Source organism: Bufo bufo, chromosome 7 (assembly GCF_905171765.1).
Source record: "Bufo bufo chromosome 7, aBufBuf1.1, whole genome shotgun sequence".
In the NCBI taxonomy this organism is placed as follows: Eukaryota; Metazoa; Chordata; class Amphibia; order Anura; family Bufonidae; genus Bufo; species Bufo bufo.
Window position 1 is genome coordinate 162,436,002 of NC_053395.1, and position 17,776 is coordinate 162,453,777.

General features: G+C 45.2%; 1 protein-coding gene across 14 annotated transcripts in view; it reads right to left on the reverse strand.

Moving 5' to 3' along the window:
• The window catches only part of FN1 (fibronectin 1), a 67,960-nt gene that overhangs the window by 19,891 nt on the left and 30,293 nt on the right, over positions 1-17,776 (reverse strand). For 5 of the 14 annotated variants that reach the window (XM_040439697.1, XM_040439696.1, XM_040439695.1 and 2 more), the window contains exons 19-31: positions 16,935-17,207; positions 16,524-16,790; positions 15,644-15,738; positions 14,809-14,977; positions 14,607-14,693; positions 14,052-14,243; positions 11,226-11,498; positions 9,548-9,730; positions 8,351-8,440; positions 7,120-7,389; positions 6,924-7,040; positions 6,467-6,640; positions 6,186-6,341 (exon numbers count right to left, since the gene is read on the reverse strand). In XM_040439697.1, the coding sequence (XP_040295631.1) occupies positions 6,186-6,341; positions 6,467-6,640; positions 6,924-7,040; positions 7,120-7,389; positions 8,351-8,440; positions 9,548-9,730; positions 11,226-11,498; positions 14,052-14,243; positions 14,607-14,693; positions 14,809-14,977; positions 15,644-15,738; positions 16,524-16,790; positions 16,935-17,207 (2,346 nt within the window). The remainder of the gene's footprint in view (positions 1-6,185; positions 6,342-6,466; positions 6,641-6,923; positions 7,041-7,119; positions 7,390-8,350; positions 8,441-9,547; positions 9,731-11,225; positions 11,499-14,051; positions 14,244-14,606; positions 14,694-14,808; positions 14,978-15,643; positions 15,739-16,523; positions 16,791-16,934; positions 17,208-17,776) is intronic. The other 9 variants (XM_040439700.1, XM_040439693.1, XM_040439702.1 and 6 more) reach the window with 3 other exon arrangements.

Genomic DNA, 17,776 nt, shown 5'->3' on the forward strand with positions numbered 1-17,776 from the left:
GATTTTTGTATAACTTACCAGTAAAATCTCTTTCTCGCTCTTTCCTTGGGGGACACAGAAGACCTTGGGTATAGCTCATCTCCATAGGAGGCGTGACACTAAGTGAAAGCTGTTAAGCCCCTCCTCCACAGCTATACCCTCAGCCTGGAGAGAAAGGCAGCCAGTTGCGTGTCCAAGCAGTGAGAAAAGGCAAAGTCCAACAAGCCAACTACCCAACGGGTAACACAAACTCGGAAACCGTGTAGAGAAAAACAACGAATGGGTGGGTGCTGTGTCCCCCAAGGAAAGAGCGAGAAAGAGATTTTACTGGTAAGTTATACAAAAATCTCGTTTTCTCGCCCAGTTTCCTTGGGGGACACAGAAGACCTTGGGACGTTCAAAAGCAGTCCAAAAGGGGAGGGACCACAGCTCCAAGGCGAAGCACCCGAAGGCATCAAGGAACCGCCGCCTGCAGACCCAGGTGGACCAAGGCAGCATACGCCGAAGCCAGAGTATGCACCCTGTAGAACTCTGTAAAGCGTGCAAGGAAGACCTGTGGCCGCCTTGCTCAAATGCATGGCCGAAGCCCAAAGCCTCCGGCCCAGGAGGCACCGACCGCTCTGGTGAAATGAACGGTGACAGTAAAGGCAGAATCCTGCCCTCGGTGCGGTAACCTCAGCAATAGCCAATCTGATAAAGCGGAGGAAAACCACCCTGGAGTCCGTCAACTCTAAGCGCGGACCTCCAGGAAACCCAAGAGACCCGTTCGGAGATCTCCAAGTAAAAACTGCAAGGCCCAAACAATGTCCAAATTGGTGAAGTGTTGAAGCGAAAGGCAAACACCACCTTCAGAAGGAAGGAACGGGATGTAGAACAGCCCTGTCCTGGAAAAAGACAGAAGGCTCAGAACAAAAAGGGGGCCATTCAGGCACCCGTCAGACACGACTGATACGGAAACACAATCGTACAGGACAGGAGGGGTAGAGAGAACTTCTGTAACGGCTCCAAGGACAAGATTGGAGCGCCGAGAACTCCGTATGTAGTTCCCAGGGCGGTACCGAAGGACAGTACAGAGGAACCAAAGAGCCATTTCGAGTAAGAAGGTCTTGACAGGCCCAGAGGGCTGGGGAACGCTGGAAGAGGAAGAACAGCGCTGACACTGATACCTCAAGTAAAGGAATCCCAGTCCCAGGTCCAGGCCGGACTGGAAAAAAGACAGAACCATGGGGAGAGAAAAGTCAGAGTGGGGAATGCACAGCTTCCCACAGAACCCCAGATTAAAAAAAACATAAGTCTTACGACAGATCCTGGACGAAAAACAGCCAGGAGCGGGCAGTAGCGAACCCGCTGGAGTCGCCTGGCAAGCGGGCGAAAAACCAAATGTGATCAGGCGCAGACCAGTAACACGGGCAGAAGTTGACAAACTGGTCCCGTCGGCCCCCGAGCAACGTTGTCCGTATCCACCCGAGTGGGGGAGCAGAAGGACAGACGGAAAGGAACCAAAAGGGTCCGCCCAGCATCCGCCAGATGCCAGGACAAGACAGGCTATAGTCCATGCTGATGTAGCCATGTTCTACAGTCCCGGTGTAGGAGATCAAAGGACAATCTGGACCGAAAGGTAGTCCCCCCAAGTTACCGAGAAGGTAAGTCTACAGCAGGACCATAGTCTTAGAATGGACCACACAATCTGCACTCAGCGGGAGGACAGAACGCGGTAGACTCGATAAATCGGCACAGCTAATACAGCCAGTGTGAACAAGGGAGACAGTACGAGGCCAAAAGGAACACCGGAACCATCCACATGAACAACCATGCTCTCCCCAAAGGGGAGGACAGTGAAGGAACAACCTCTGAAGTCTGGCGGGACAGAAGCCACATCAGAGTGATCTGTACCGAGCGGGGGCCAAACAGAGCCGGCGAGATAAGGTAGTCGAGACAGAGGCCGGCATAACACCCTCCAACCGAACGGAGTAGTGGGCAACAGGGAAGCCATAGGACAGCTCAAAAGCAGAACCCTGCTACACTGTGAGATGCCCGGTTCACCGCCTCGCAGAAGGAGAATACCCTGAAGAACCCAAGGCGGAGGTCCTCCGGACCTGGGTAATCGAGCACCCAAGAGAATTTGGGTGACCTTCCCGAGAAAAGCGGCCCGCACCTGGTAGCAGATCAGACTGTAGCGTAGAGGCGCCAAGAGGAAGGACTCATACCACACTACATCCGAAGAGGAGGAAATTGCAGCAGGCAAGGGAACCGCAGTCCTGCCAGAGCCAACGAAGAATTCGAGGGGCGCTCCAGACAACCGCACTCTCGACCATGTGACCACTAGCGCAGGGAAGCAATACCGCGGAAGGACGAATGGGCACGCATCTAGGAACCACGAACATTCCCTGGGATGAAGGGCCAACTAAATGAATGAGTACCACCCAGCTCCGTGCAGCAGAGAGCAAGTAGAGCCCGTCCGGGTCAGGTGGACAGAATGAACTCCTTAGAAACGAGTGCAAGGTTTGTGGCAGGCATCGTATCCCAAGAAAACAAAAGTATGCCGCAGGAAGTAGATGAGGCATACGTACGAGCAGCCCGTAAGCAGTGAGAAGGCCAACCCACCTACAGGAGGAGAAGGCATACACGGCCCAAACAACGCACAAGAACGTCCGCTCACTGCAAAAGGTTAATTTAGCGAGAAAGGGGGGCTCGCCACAGAGTGCCACAGCATGTACGGAATTGCAAAGTGCAACCTGAAAGGGAGTTATGCACAAGCCTAGTATAGCATGCGATGGAACGCAAGCAGTCCGCCCCGAAAAGGGGGGAAATTGTATCTGGCAAACTGCAGTCGGCAAGAGTGCAAAGGCAGGTCCCAAAAGGGAGTGATGCCTAAGGCCGTACCTACTTCAGAGAAGCAGGACATACCCTATAATCCAGCATGAACGCAGGAGGTCCACCTAGTGAAAGGGGAACATGCACAGGGTTATCCTAGCATTAAGTGAGTGTGCAATAATACACCCAACACTGATTTAGCGAGAGTGCAACTACTCTGCCAATGAAGGGGGACATGTACAAGTCCAGCACAGTCGTACAAGGACAGCCGTAAATCTCATGAGCGTGCCAAATTCTGCCCATGGAATGAGGGGTGGCCACGCACAAGGCCAGCACCGTATCCAATGGGAGTGCAAGCGTTCCACCCATGTTAGAGGGCAATGCTCATGGCCAGCAAGGTATCCGGTGAGAGTGTAGCATGCCGCCCAGAAAAAAAGGGGGGGGTAATGCACATGGCCAGCATCTCATCCAGGGAGAGTGCGTGCACCCGCCATATATGGGAGTCATACACATGGCCAGCATCGTACTGGTGAGAGACAAACAGTCAGTGAGAATGTGTGTATGTCACCTGAGGAAGGAAGGCATGCCCATGGCAGGCAGCGAATCCAGCGAGAGTGCGTACACTGCCCACGGAAGAGGGGTCATGCATATGGCCGACAGCGGATCCAGCGAGAGTGCAAGCACCCCGCCAAGTATGGGGTACATGCACATGGCCAGTAACGTACCTGCGAGAAAACAACCACAGACGGAGGGATGTATGTATGCTGCCTGAGTCATGCCTATGGCCGGCAGCGAAACCAGTGAGAGTGCAGCATAGCAACATAGTACATAAGTACATCATAGCACATAAGAGAGAGTGCAGCGTTCCGCCTATGGAAGGGGGTCGTGCACATAGCCAGTACCGTATCCGGTGAGAGTGCAGTATTCCGCCTAAAAAGGGGGGTCAGCACATGATCGGCAACAGATCCAGTGAGAGTGTAGCGTTCCGCCTAAGGGGGTCACGCACATGGCCGACAGCGAATCCAGTGAGAGCGCTGCGTTCCGCCCATGGAAGGGGGTCACGCACATGGCCGGCAGCAAATCCATAGAGAGTGCAGCATTCCGCCTATGGAAGGGGGTCATGCACATGGCCAGCACCGTATCCGGTGAAGGTGCAGTATTCCGCCTAAAAGGGGGTCATGCACCTGGCCAGCCGGCAGCCAGGGAGAGTGCAGTATCCCGCCTAGGAGGGGGGGGATGCACATGGCAGGCACCATAACTGGAGAGATGATGAATGCTGCCTACGGAAGGGCCGCATGCACTTGGCCAGCGCCGTATCCTGGAAGAGGGCAGGAAAACCACCTAAAAAGGGAAATGCCCTAGCACCTACGCAGGTTGGGAGCGCAACACTATGCCACCTGTGGAAAGAGGGCATGCAGACATGCAGCACTACTGATGAGGCTGCAGCGTCCTGCGCAGTCCAATAGAAATCTGTTATTATTATTATTATTATTTATTTTCATTTTTTTTTATTTTTTTTTTAAAAACACAGCTTCTCTGAGGCTAAAGGGGGGCCACCTATAGGGGCACAGATAGTCAGGAAAAGGGGGGCCAGCCATACAGGCCCATTGGGAGCCGGCCTGTACCCAAAGGGTTAACATGGATCCGGCCTGGAGGGCGGCGCTGCGATCCCCTGTGGGCGGAAGAACCTCCCGGCGGGAAGAATTCGCGCCTGGAGAAGTTCCCGCCCCCTCCACCAGAGGCCGGAATTTTGCGGCCTAGTAGGCCGTGAAGCCGGGGTCTAAATTTGCGGCGCCCGGTATGTACCGCCGGGACCTGAGGCGGAGTGGCGCATCAAAACCGGCCGCGGGTGCCCACCCCGCGGGCCGGTCGGAATTGCGGCCCAGCAGGCCGCGAAACCTGGGCTAAAATTAGCGGAGCCCCACCGACCGGCACCAAGGTCAGCCGGGGCCTGCTGGGCATAGACGTCAAGCCCAAAGCCGGCCGCGGGAGCCCACCCCGCCGGCCGGAGTGTCAGGGGCTCGGAATAGCGGCTTGCCGGCTGCGGGAGCCCACCCCGCCGGCCGGAAGACCGCCGGTCGGAAGAGTCAGGGACCCGGAATGGCGGCTGCGCAGGCCGCGGAGCCTGGGCTAAGATTTTGCGGCGCCCGGCCGCACCGGACTACCAATGTCGGCCGGAGGCGAGGCCTTACTCCACAGCCGTCAGGAGCCTCAGGCCTTGAGCAACACTCCGGTAGGAGATGGGGGGGGACCCAGAGAACGGGTGCCTGTGCTGATTTCCACCCATGTTAGTTGCCGCTTCTGTAGCTGGCTGTGGAGACAGCCACTGGCTGCATGTCTATGGGAGCCAGGCAGGGGGAGGGAGGCAGAAGGAAATTGCCGCTCTGCGGCACCCCAGGGGCCAGCATAGATCCAGCAGGGGACTAGAGGCCCAGTATAGGGGTCAGGCACGCAGGAGACCAGGGTGGGGGGGGGGGTGGGGGACGTAGGGCTGGAGAAGCCTCTTTCTTACCACAGCCGTCTTCACCCTCGGTCCTTTCCAGCAGGGTCGCCCCTTCAGCTACTGGCACCGTAGTGGCAGGACGCTGGAAGAGGGACTTGGCGTGCGGGCGACCCTTGCGCTGGCGGGATGTAGGGGAGCTGGGCTGCCCTGATCCACCTTGCCTTCTGTGGGGGAGGCAGCAGTGCGGGTGACCGGCACTGGCGCAGCTCAACCCCGGGAGAACAGAGAGGTCTAGTGCGACTCTGTTATCCCTGATGATCTGGAACAAAAAAGAAAAAAGTAAAAATCTAAAATTGAAACAAGGAGAAACCAGCCCTGCAGAGCAGGGAGTGTCTTGCCTCCTTGGACACTAAGCAAAAAACTGGCTGCCTTTCTCTCCAGGCTGAGGGTATAGCTGTGGAGGAGGGGCTTAACAGCTTTCACTTAGTGTCACGCCTCCTATGGAGATGAGCTATACCCAAGGTCTTCTGTGTCCCAAGGAAACTGGGTGAGAAAAATATTTTTGATCAGACGAAAAATATCTAAATTAACTTTCCTCTCCAGACGGCACCGCTACTCTACACATCCTGCCACTCCTTCCTGCAGCTCCCAGTTCTTCTTCTGCACAGCATCAGGTCAAAGTGCATGCATTACATCATGGCACTGTACTCAGGACAGCGAGAGCGAGCCCGGAGAAGAACATTGGGCGGCGAGTCCAGCCAGCGCTAACAGGGTTTAACTAACCGCTCCCTGAGCCTGCTGCATAATAGTGAGTGCTTTCATAATGGAAGCGCTCACTAGTGTTCACATTTTAAGACACATTGCAATTTTCCCCACACTTTTTATTTTCTTATTTTTAACACCTATATAAAATATCAAAACTTACAATACTATATGAACCTAATCTTACCTGATGGTACAATTTGAGAAATGGTCTCACCCTCCCCACTTTTGGGCACACTAGTAACTCTATAGCCAGTGACAGGGCCTGGAGATGGTGTCCATCGTATATGGATGCTTTCATCCTGGACCTCAGTGACCTTCATCTCTGTGGGCTGTTCCACACCTGTTATAGTATTAAAAAAAAAAAAAAAAAGATATATATAATCCGTTTTAAGCCTTGAAAACTTGACGGTATTCCAATGTGCACCCACAAGCTTCATTATGTGAAAATGTACATACTTAGCTCACCATGTTTACCTGTGGCATATACAATTGTGACAGGTTTGCTGGTGGCAGGACTGTCTCCTCGGCCAGTGACTGCATATACAGTAATGGTGTAACCAACGCCTGGTTTCAGGTTATTGATAGTTGCAGTATTAGAATATCCAGGCACTGTGAACTCCTGAACTGGACTCTGACCATCTGTGCAGACAAACAAACATTTATTTTTTGGAAAGTAGTAATAAAAGACAATGACACTATATAAATAAGTGTTTCTGAACTCCAGTGATCAGGGCCCACCTGCCAGTCATATTTTTAGGATTTCCTTAGTATGGGGCAGGTGTTATAATTAGGGTCCATGAATCAAGACTTCCCACAGCTATTCATTCTGCGAGATATTCCCAAATCATTACTGGCAAGGGGGCCCAAGGACTGGAGTTGAGGAACACTAATATAAATGTCTTCACGTCCAATGGCATCTTACCAGTCTCAGAAGAAGTAATTCTATAGTACCGCACATTCACTGCAGGTGCATCCCAGGTAATGGTAATAGTATTGGGAGCAGAAGACGTTGCTTTTAGATCAGTTGGGATATCAGACACTTAAAAATAAAAATATATGAATTAAATTATTATTTTAGATGCATCAAACGTGAGGATTACAAAAATCCAAACACCTACCCGTAGCCTGTTGTCCTACAAGTGGTAAGCTCTCCTGAGGCCCACTGACCGCAGTGATGCTCACAATGTATTCAGAGCCTGGAATGAGGTTCGTAAGGGTGATCGAGTTGCGAGATGGTGGAATTCTTTCCTCTCTAGGACGCCCAGCTCCACTCTCCAACTGGTACTTGACTTTGTAGCCAGTGATGGTGGCACGGGGAGCAATCCAATGCACAGTAAAGGAGTTGGTGGTGATTTCAGAAAAGTCAATTCCAGTTGGGGAGTCCAACGCTGTATTAAGAGCACAAATATATAAGAACTATTAAGGTTTATGAATCTAAATATTTATTTCTCTACAGAAAATGAATTAATCATCAACAATAAGATGTTAATAAACGGCACCATAATATTCACAAATGATAATCCATACACATGTAAAAATCACGCAACGGATCGTTTTGTTTAGTCACTTTGGGAGTCTATAATGATCTTCCACCATAAGTACTGTTGCACTTTAAAAGGCCAAGTTCACAGATCCTAAATAATAACTTATGTGAATGAACTTCTATGATCTTTTGTTTCATTTTTAATTTTTTTAAGTAAATGATCTTTTAGGGTGACGGTTAGGTATTGCACCGTAAGGTTTGCCCGGTAGTCAAGTAAAGACGTTAAGCCCGAAATCGTTCTTCTGGCAAGAATGCAACCTACATAGAGGGATTTAATATCTCCATACTACTGGTTGAAATGAAGGTATCTAAGGCTCCATGGAATGAAACGCCCAAATAGTAGTTAACATCTGTTGCATGTCCTTTCTACTGCTCAGCAACTTCTGAGTGAAACCTGCTGGTATGAGGGACTGCAGCTGTTACCACATCAAAGCAGTTTCTGTATGGGTGCAAATTAACCCTTTGTGCCAACTTAAATCCAGATACAGTACTGCACATTATTATCTAAAATCCTATGTCAGCATTGGCATAAATAGAAAATACTGTAGTTCCAATAAGCCATGTCACCCAATTTTCCCAGATTTCTGAACAAAAAATAAAATTAAAATAAAAAAGCAAGTTACAGAGTGACGTTTCCCAGTTCTACAGATATGCAATCAAGGAATCTGGGAAACTTGAGTGCAATGACTATTGTTTCCTGCTGTCATTTTTGGAAAACATTTTTATAGAAGCAAAAACATTAAGGAACAATTTACACACACTTTTTTTTGTTTGAAGATTTATAACATTGGATTTCACATGCTTACTTGTTCTGTGCACACCAGTAAGTTCAGTGCTCTCTCTTTCTTCATAAACAGAGTGAACGTTGACCCGATACTCCGTAAATGGCAGCAGATCTTTAAGAAAATAGAAAAAAAAAAAATGAGGGAGATTTACTGATCTAGAGAATTCTGACTCAGTCTGCATCAAAATCTGGCATACATGCTTTGCACCACATTTAATTAGGCGATTTAGACATTTGACTTCAACAAGAGCGGACTGGGAACTTAAAGTGGCCCTGGAAAAAAAAAAAAAAACTAAAAAACTAAAGTGGCCCCATGCAGTACTGTAGGGCAGCAAAAAGTACCGCCGCAGCAGAACCAAATACCACAGTGCAGCACAAAATACTGCTACAGGATTCAATTGTATCACCATTCTGAGGAGTTGAGGAGGGCACCAGCAGCTGCCGGCCAGGTGCCAAAGTAACTCATGCTCCTAGCAATAATTAACTCTTAGAACATCAGCTTGTTATGAACCCAGATGGTGGCCATGAGTAGGGTTTGGGTGGCCCCCTGGGCTTTGGCCCACCAGGAAATTTCCCTGTAGGATCTATGGCTAGTCCGCCCCTGGTCTTAGGGTGCATTTAACATCAAATTATCTGACAGATTGCATGACCAATCATTGGTCCAGATGGTCGTTTACACACACAGATCTTTTCTTATACACATACTCACCACCCCCCCCCCCCCCCCCAACTATTGGTCTGATTGGACAAAAAAAATTGGTCAGATAATCTGTTGGTGTAAATGCACCTTTAGAGGAAAAGGGGGCACGGGATCAGTGGGAAAGGACATGGTTTATAAAGTAAGATTCTGCAAAAAAATTTGTGCAAAGTAAGCCAAGCATTAGGTGGTAAAAAGTTAAAGTGTAATATGTCCAGCAGGATTATACAGTGTGAACCACTGATAAATCTGGTGCATCTTTAGACTGCCTGGTCAAAGTTATGCTGTCTAAATACAACACAAGATTAGTAAATCTGCACCAATGAGCAAGTTTCGGAGTTCCTTGTAGCTCAGCTTGATGTTCCCAGTACTTTCATTAGACAGACCCTTACTACAGTAAAATATTGGCGGATCAAAATGTGCACGTATACATATTTAAAAAAAAATTAAAAAGATCAATAAAAAGTCTGATAAAAATATAAGGACTATACATTTTAAACCCCATCCCAGGTGCAAACTTACTTGTTAGCACAACCATACTATCAGATGGAGAAATTGACAGCTCAGTGACATCATCTGGTTTCTTCACTGGAAAGAAGCGCACAAGGAAACTGGAAAGCTCGATGGACGTTGGTGGAGCCCAAGTGACGCGCATTGTGACAGGACCAGTATTGGTGAAGCGCAACTGAGTTGGGGGTGGCACAGCTAGAAATGTGCAACATTGAAAAGGAAATTACAAAGTACATCCATGCACATTGAAAATATTATATTATTATTAATATATACACACACTACAGTAATGGAACGCTTAAATATTAGTTTAAGGCCTCTTGCACACAAACGTTTTTTCTCTCCGTTCCGTATACGGAACCATTTAAGAAAAAAACACACACACACACACACACACGGAATGTACACCGTATGCCTTCAGTTTCCGCATTTCCATTCAAAGATAGAACATGTCCTATTATTGTCTGCATAACGGACAAGAATAGTACTGTTCCATGAGGGGCCAGCTGTTCCATTCCGCAAAAAACAGAATGCACATGGGCATGATCCATTTTTTTTTTGCGGAACGCAAAATACTGAAGAAGCCATACGGTCGTGTTCAAGAGGCCTAATGGTGGAAACGAAGGTTGGGCTATAGTAAAAATGTCTATGACCCAAGAATATTTATTTTATAACCTATTAACTACAGACCTTATTTTAATCTTACAATATGAACTTTGTTAAATCAGGGTTTAGTAACATCTAGGTACTGTGTTACATATCCTGTGACAAGTCAGTAATGTTATATATGTGATTACTTTTATCACTACACCCCTCTTTGTCCTATATGTGACTGACTTGAATCCTACCCAAGTCTGTATAGGTTGATACTTTTTAGGGTCCAAGAGATATATATATATATATATATATGCAGACCGTTAGCATGCCTGTAGCTGTGCTATACCCAGAAGATTTAACAAAACAAAGTATATGCTTTATAAAAATCAAAAAAAGTAATTTACATGGATAACCAAAAGAGGCATATACACTAAAATTATTCCAGCAGATCGAACCAAAACCTAAGCAGCAGCAAGCACTATTGAAGTTTCATGCACTGAAGGTGGACAAAGCTCTAGGTGGATCACCAGCAAAGACCATCAATTAATTTCAATAAGAATAAAGCTAAAGCACAAGTGCAATTTAAGCATGGCAAGAGCATACTCAGGCCAATTTGGTACCATTAGCAACTAAATAAAATGAAGTGATAGGTGAATTAATACAATTTTCTAGGCCAATACACAGCATTACAAAATGCATTTGCCATGCTCTGAAGATTTTTTTTTAAGCTGACCATACAAGATACTGTGTGTGGGGAGCTCCCGACCCGCCCACGACAGATGATATCAGGTTAGACAAGGATTAGGCAAACTGATTTTGCCTTAGCCTTTTGTTCTCCCAGGAGATAAGCTGCCGCCAGAAGTGTCTGGCAGTGGCCTTCTCTGCTCTCCCCATAGAATACACGTTCAGCCAAGTGTGTGTGTGTAATAAATTATAATATATATAATTGTTCAGCCAACAGCTAGTCAATGTGTTTGGGAGCCTTAAGAAGTGCCACATCAACACTAGTCAAGAATCCCACTGCCCTACAGCTGTCCTGCTGGTGAGCACATAAAGCTCTGCCTCTGCATATTTGCAAGGAGTGTACAATCACCGGTTTGTTGCACGAGTGTGGTCGGGGTGCTCTCTCCGCCGCTAATGAGGGTTATGACGCTGATCTCATAGTCAATGCCGGGCTCCAATCCTGAGACCTTGTAATACCCCTCAGAGGGGTGCACAAATTCTTCATAGATGGGGACAGACTCTCCAGCAGCAACCACCGTGATTCGGTAGCCAATAATGGTGGTGGCGTTAATGGGAGTCCACCTCAGATCAATGCTGGTGTCAGTTACATCGACAAACTTTAGATCAGTGAGCTGGGGAATTTCTGGCAGGGCGATGCATGTCAAAAGAAGCAAAAATTGGTGGTTGCAAGAAAGGAAGCAAAGCAAGTCAGTCAAGGATTGCATAAAATTACAGGCAATTACTTGATATTCCAAATGTGTCGGATTCAATTAAATACAGAATGGAATTGATGCATAAAGATTTGCAAGCTTGATCAGATAGTACCCAGATTAATATACACATGCCATAATCATGTGCAACCAATGTACTTCGGAAGCAATTGTTTTGGCATTATTCATACTAAGCAAGTAGTTTTGCACATCATTTCCAAGTGGAGAAATCAGTTTTGTAAAATAAACTGCAGATTCTATATTCAAACCATCTTTAGATGCAGTGGTGTCATTTTTAGGGTAGGTTAACACAGTTTTAGCAGAAGGTTTTGAGGCAGGTTTTTGTAGCCAATGCCAGAAGTGGATTTGAAAGGAATCAGATCTACTTCCGGCTTTGGCTGAAAAAGCTGCAGAAAAATCTGCCTCAAAAACTTCCCCAATTATCCAAACTATGTGTGAACCAGGTGGATTTAGATGAGCAGATAATAGTTCAAGTGATCACCGACACGAGCAACTACCAAGTGAACGTTCCAGCAGACCGCTAGCATTTAAATGAAAGGATTATCGTGTAAAATAGTTGTTTTTTTTCAATCGTATAATCATTTATATGCCAACCTTCGCAGGGCTCTATCATCAAGAAAGTTCACAATCAAAATTTACATAACGCAATTCATCAACGACAATGATGGTACTTGTTCGCATCAATGACTTCACAGACGTTGAACAAGATTTTTTGGATAGCTAGTTCAATCGTTAAACATTTACATGCCACGATTCTCATCCATCACTTGCATTCAAATCGTAACAATCATCTGCTCATCTAAATCCACCTTTAAGCTCCACTTCATTGCTGTCCCCACTGGAAAATAGGAAAGTGATTATCATATCTACCACCTTTATGGCACGGTCAAAGAAAGTAGCCAAAAACCAAAATGGCATGCGGCTGCTGCAAATTTCAAATTTAATGTTAAAGGACTTGTCCAGCCTAGGAGCCTACAGCCCCAATAGTCCTAAACAAAAAACACCCCCCCAATACGTCAATGCTAGAGACATGCTGGTGAAGTGCCATTTAAAAGGGTTTTCTGAGACTTAAAATACTGTTGACCTATGCTCAGGACAGGTCGCTAAGGTCTGTGATTGGCTGCAGCAGTCTCAGGTCATAGTCCTCAGGGGCATCTGGGAACAGGGCAGGGGCGCAGGCATGGCGAGACCACAGACAGATGAGTTTTTTGTTTTTTTAATGGGGCACAGATTAGGATCACTGGGTTTGTCGGTTCCTAGGCTGGACACCCCCTTTAAGTTAATGCTTCAGTGTGCCAGGACACAGCCGTTTTATCCTCTAAACCGTACTCTCATCACCATCTGCCCAGTTTGGCCTTACCATTAATCAGAATTGCTTAAATCAACTAAATTATATACATTGGAAACAGTCGACTTATGAGTGTTGCAAAAATGTATATAAAATCAGTTTTCTTGTGGCACCCTATTTACTACTGAGACTTCAGGCTGTAATTTACACCTTACGATTGACTACTAAATTAATGTCAGGATTTGTAAATGAATCAACATTTGCCGCAAAGTATCAAGATACAGCTCAAAATCCCTGGACACACATTGGCAGGTTTTGGCTTGGAGCAGTGCAGCAAATCCAAACAGCAAAAGTAAAGCTGCCTCAGCAAATATTAGCAAAGTAGAAACTAATGCTTAAAAAGGACAAGTCCACCTAAAATCAATTTACCATCTAGGTTTTCTCAAATAAAGCTAGGATGTAACCTCATGGTATGAATGATTTGTCTACGATTCTGGCTTTCTAAAGTGGTATCTGAAACTTTCTAGGTGGAGTCAGCCTTCACATGCAGCAGAAATATATGCAACCAACAAGATATTTGACAGTATCAATTTTAACAGGCAAACTAAGGAGAGAAAAAAAATAATAATGTTTTTAAATTTTTTTAAAAAAAGGAGGGGGGGGCACCTTGCATAGATAGCAAGATTATAGAAGTGAACGGTCATGGACTCCAATAATAATGAAAAGTCACACTTGGCACAGGGGTAACAAGACTTCGATCCAACTCATAGTTTGGCGAATAAAATGTATGAGTGAATTAGAGCTAACAGAAACTAAATGTTGAAAAAACAAGCACTTTCTTATATGCTGGACCTTTATATGTTAATACCTGTGAAGGTGGTTTCATCTTACTTCCCATTATCCATGCAAATCAAAAGCCTACATACATGAGGTAACGCAGGCATTGAATTTGCATGTCAACTGCTAATCGCCATGAAGACTTGACCCTCCATCCTGTCTGTTGCCTACCTGTGCTTATGGCTGACTGTATAAAACCCATTTGATAAATGGTTATATAGCAGCTTGCTATAAGCAATCAGGCAGATTTAGGAAAAGGACTGTTAATAGCCAAATTCATCAATCCCACAAGTCAATACCTAAAGCAATAAATAAAAGACACAAGATCGTTCATCATTACCTTGAGTAATTATTTTGGATAGGGGGACACTCTCCTCGTCTCCCTTAATTGCATAGACGCTGATATTATATTCCACACCGGGACTAAGGCTTTCAAAAGTGAAAGAAGTCTGCCTTGCATCAACATCCTCCTCGGTGGGGTAGCCAAGCTGCCTATCTGTGGGAGCTGAGGTTATCCTGTATCCAGTAACGCCTGAGGAGAAAACAGAGGAAATAACCTGTCCTGTTATAGAGGATAAGTGGGGTTCCCATACGTGACATACCCACTTATTTGGAGATCTAGGGTTCTTAGACCCCTGTTACCAATGCAGAGTGGCTAATTCTTGTTGCATATACTTTAATGGAAAGGTGGCCACACTTGCACGCAACTCTCTACAATGAAGTCTATGGGTGTTACAGAAAGAACCACCCATTTCCAGAATTCCAAAAGACTTCAATGGAGAGAGAGAGGGGCACACAAAGTACTTTGAATTGGCTAAGAGGGGTCAAGGGCATAATGATGGGAATAACCCTTTAGTGTACAGTTTTCATGAAGTTAAATATCCTTAGCCATTACCTGGAGATGTACTTCTGTCCCAGTAGATGGTCAAAGTAACAGAATCTGGACTTGGGTGGAGACGGAGGTTTGTTGGAGGGGAAAGAGCTGTAAGAATTGAAAGGAACAAAAAACTGTTACAAATGTCAAGATGTTAAACTCAAGGTTTAAGCAAACCGTGAAAGCAAAAAATTAAATAAATAAAAAAGTCACCGATCCTTACGTGTCACAACAGTCTTTGTAATTGGAGATTCACTCTCTTCACCATCCTTCAAAATAGAGATGCTGTAGGTGTACTCAACACCTGGGGTAAGACCAGAGATTACGATGCTGCCAGACTCAGAGATAACTTCTCTGGGTGCTTCACCGCCTTGACTCGGACGCACATCCAACTAGCAATATGAAAAGTATCAGAGTTAGGAGGCTGTTGTGTGGAATATAATCCAATAAATAAAATGTGGGACCTACTACTTGAAGAAGTGTAGCACATAATACTCACCCACCCTCCTGAAAGAAAGCATGTTATAGAAGGAAAAAAAATATATATAAAAACCCACATAAAATAGATTTTTTTATATACCTATCAAATATTCCAAAATTACAAAATTTGAGGAATAAGATTTTGAAGAATTGGCTTTGCTAATTTCATAAGGGAATATACTTTAACAAACTCAGACAAAAAAAAAAAAAAAAAAAAAAAAAAAAGTGTATAGATTTCTTTATAAGACCTTAATCCTAATGTTACTACCCCGCTATACTTATACAGCCATGGCTTTCATATATAGCACTAATGAAGGCTAAAACATTTGAAACCGCTGTATGCAAGCTGTAATGGATGCCTCCATACTCATCAGGCTATATCTACACTATACAATAGCAGTTCTGGATAGATAACTGCCCACTATCATAGTATGAGGATTTATTTCTTTGCTGTATAGATATAGACAATTATAGGAAAATCAGTCAGTTCAGGTTCAAGGCATTATGTAAGCCTCTTGTGATCTGAGTGTTAAATGGCATCCAATACCACAAACTGATATTAGGCTGTAGGCGCATACCTTAAATCCAATCCTGGGTACAGGAGTCCAAGTAATGACTATCGTGGTCTCTGTAACTTCTGTGTTGTATGGAGGGATTGAACCTACAGGTTCCACTGCAAATTCACAGTGAAGAGAATTTGTAAATCATCACAGCAGATTAGTTATATACGCAAACACATAGCGGAAAATGAGCATACATTTGCATTGATTTATCTCCCACACAGTTTTAGCCCAAGGGATCTGTACGGGATGTTTACAGCAGTCTGTTCTCAGAGTGTGTGCTCAGGACCCCACTTATGAGTCTCATGAGGTTAGTTCAACAAGGCATCATTTGCTCCAGCCTACATCCTGCAGACGGCTTGAAGTGGTTACACGACCACTGCCAAGATCACAAAATATTCCACTTTGCTTTTCATATCCAACAGGCCTGGCAAATCTGTAACCCACTCAAATGTTTGAAGAACAGTCAAGTGGTGTTTTAAGATGCAAGCTAAACTTCAAACTAGAAATGAGCAAATTAGAAATGAAAAGTGTGATGTGTCCGGACACAAGAAAGAGTTTGAGAATTCCTAGCCGGACAGCGATACATTTCTAGAATACTAAATAGTTTGAGCCTTCACTGCTGCACAAAAAATAGCAACACTTGGGTAGAAGAGGTGCGTAACCAATACATAGCCTGGGTACAGAGTATGAATTGTGGCTGCCACAATTAAACGTATACACAGAAGCAAACTGTTCTAAATAAACATTCTAGATTTATGAAGTGCTATGTGGATCTTTAAAGGGTAGAAAGTATTGCAATAAAGGTTCTTGGAAGATGTGCCGCATCCGCAGTCAGAAATGTGATGTCAGTTTTATTAGACAGTATTAGAGAGGGTGTCAGAACCTTTATACTTACAGGTTGAGAATATTCCATTAGTTGGGTTACTCCTCTGATTTTCCTTCAGAGCAACCAGAGAGACCGTGTACTCTGTTCCCGGTAGCAGGTTTTTAATTTTGTAGCTCGTTGCAGGTGGATTTACTTGAAGCTGAGTAGGCTGACCGCCTCGGGTTTGACCCACCGAAAGAAGGTAGCGGTTGATCTTAGAACGAGGAGCCGTCCAAACGATAAGGACCGAAGATTCGGTCAGGTCCTCAAACCTCAGGTCGCTTGGGGAATCCAATTCTAGAAAGGTAAAATACATGGTTATGCCCAAGTGAAGATTTAGTGCCAACACAATTAGATGTATGTGTGTTTTACAGATCCCGTATTGCTGATAAAATAAATAAAAATTATTAAACCATTCCTCACCCAAAGTATTACACTTACTAGTTGGAAACTCTCCCACAAGGGGCTTGCTCTCCTGTCCACGATTAACTGCGTACACTTCAAATCTGTAGTTGGTTCCAGGTTGTAAATTAACAACTTCTGCAAAGGTGCTTCTGCTGACTGGTAAAGTGTAAGGTTCACGACCTTGAGAACCGCCTGGTGTCACCACAACACGGTACCCTGAAACGTCACTTGGTGGGGAATTCCATGAGATTACAATCTTAACATCAGATGCTTCAAGCAACTGCAGTTCAGTGGGTGATGGAACAATCACTGCATCAAAATAAGAAAGGGTAATGAAAAAAAAAATTATATATAACTCCATTTTGTTTTATCATCATATTATACTCGCATATCCACTATGGGAAACTTGTGCTGATGACATGGGAGTGAAAAAGTAGCCGATCCTAAGAGTTTGGTCAATTTAAATTGACAGGATAACAATTAAACAGGATAAACGTTACTTAGGAATAATCCAAGCTCTCCAGTCAGAGTCAAGTTGCTTGCCATCTACAGAACCTTGCACAAGATTAATTCTAAACTCAGAACCAAAGCAGCACTCCCATGTTTTTCTGTATTTCCATGAAGTTAGAAAAACAGTCATCTAACTTAAGAATGTTTCTCTATTCCTCACTCCACAAGCCGAATAAAAACTGCTACGCCTGCTGTAAAAGATTCTTTATCCACCACATACACGAAACAGAGACAAAGGTGTGTCAGTGCATCTGTATTGTATTTGGCACAGTGCCCTGAGCTCCTTATGGAGTAGCGCTCCGAAAAATTGTGTTTTGGAAGTTTGTTCATAATTAACAGAGCTTTGGGAAGTTTACATTTGATACATC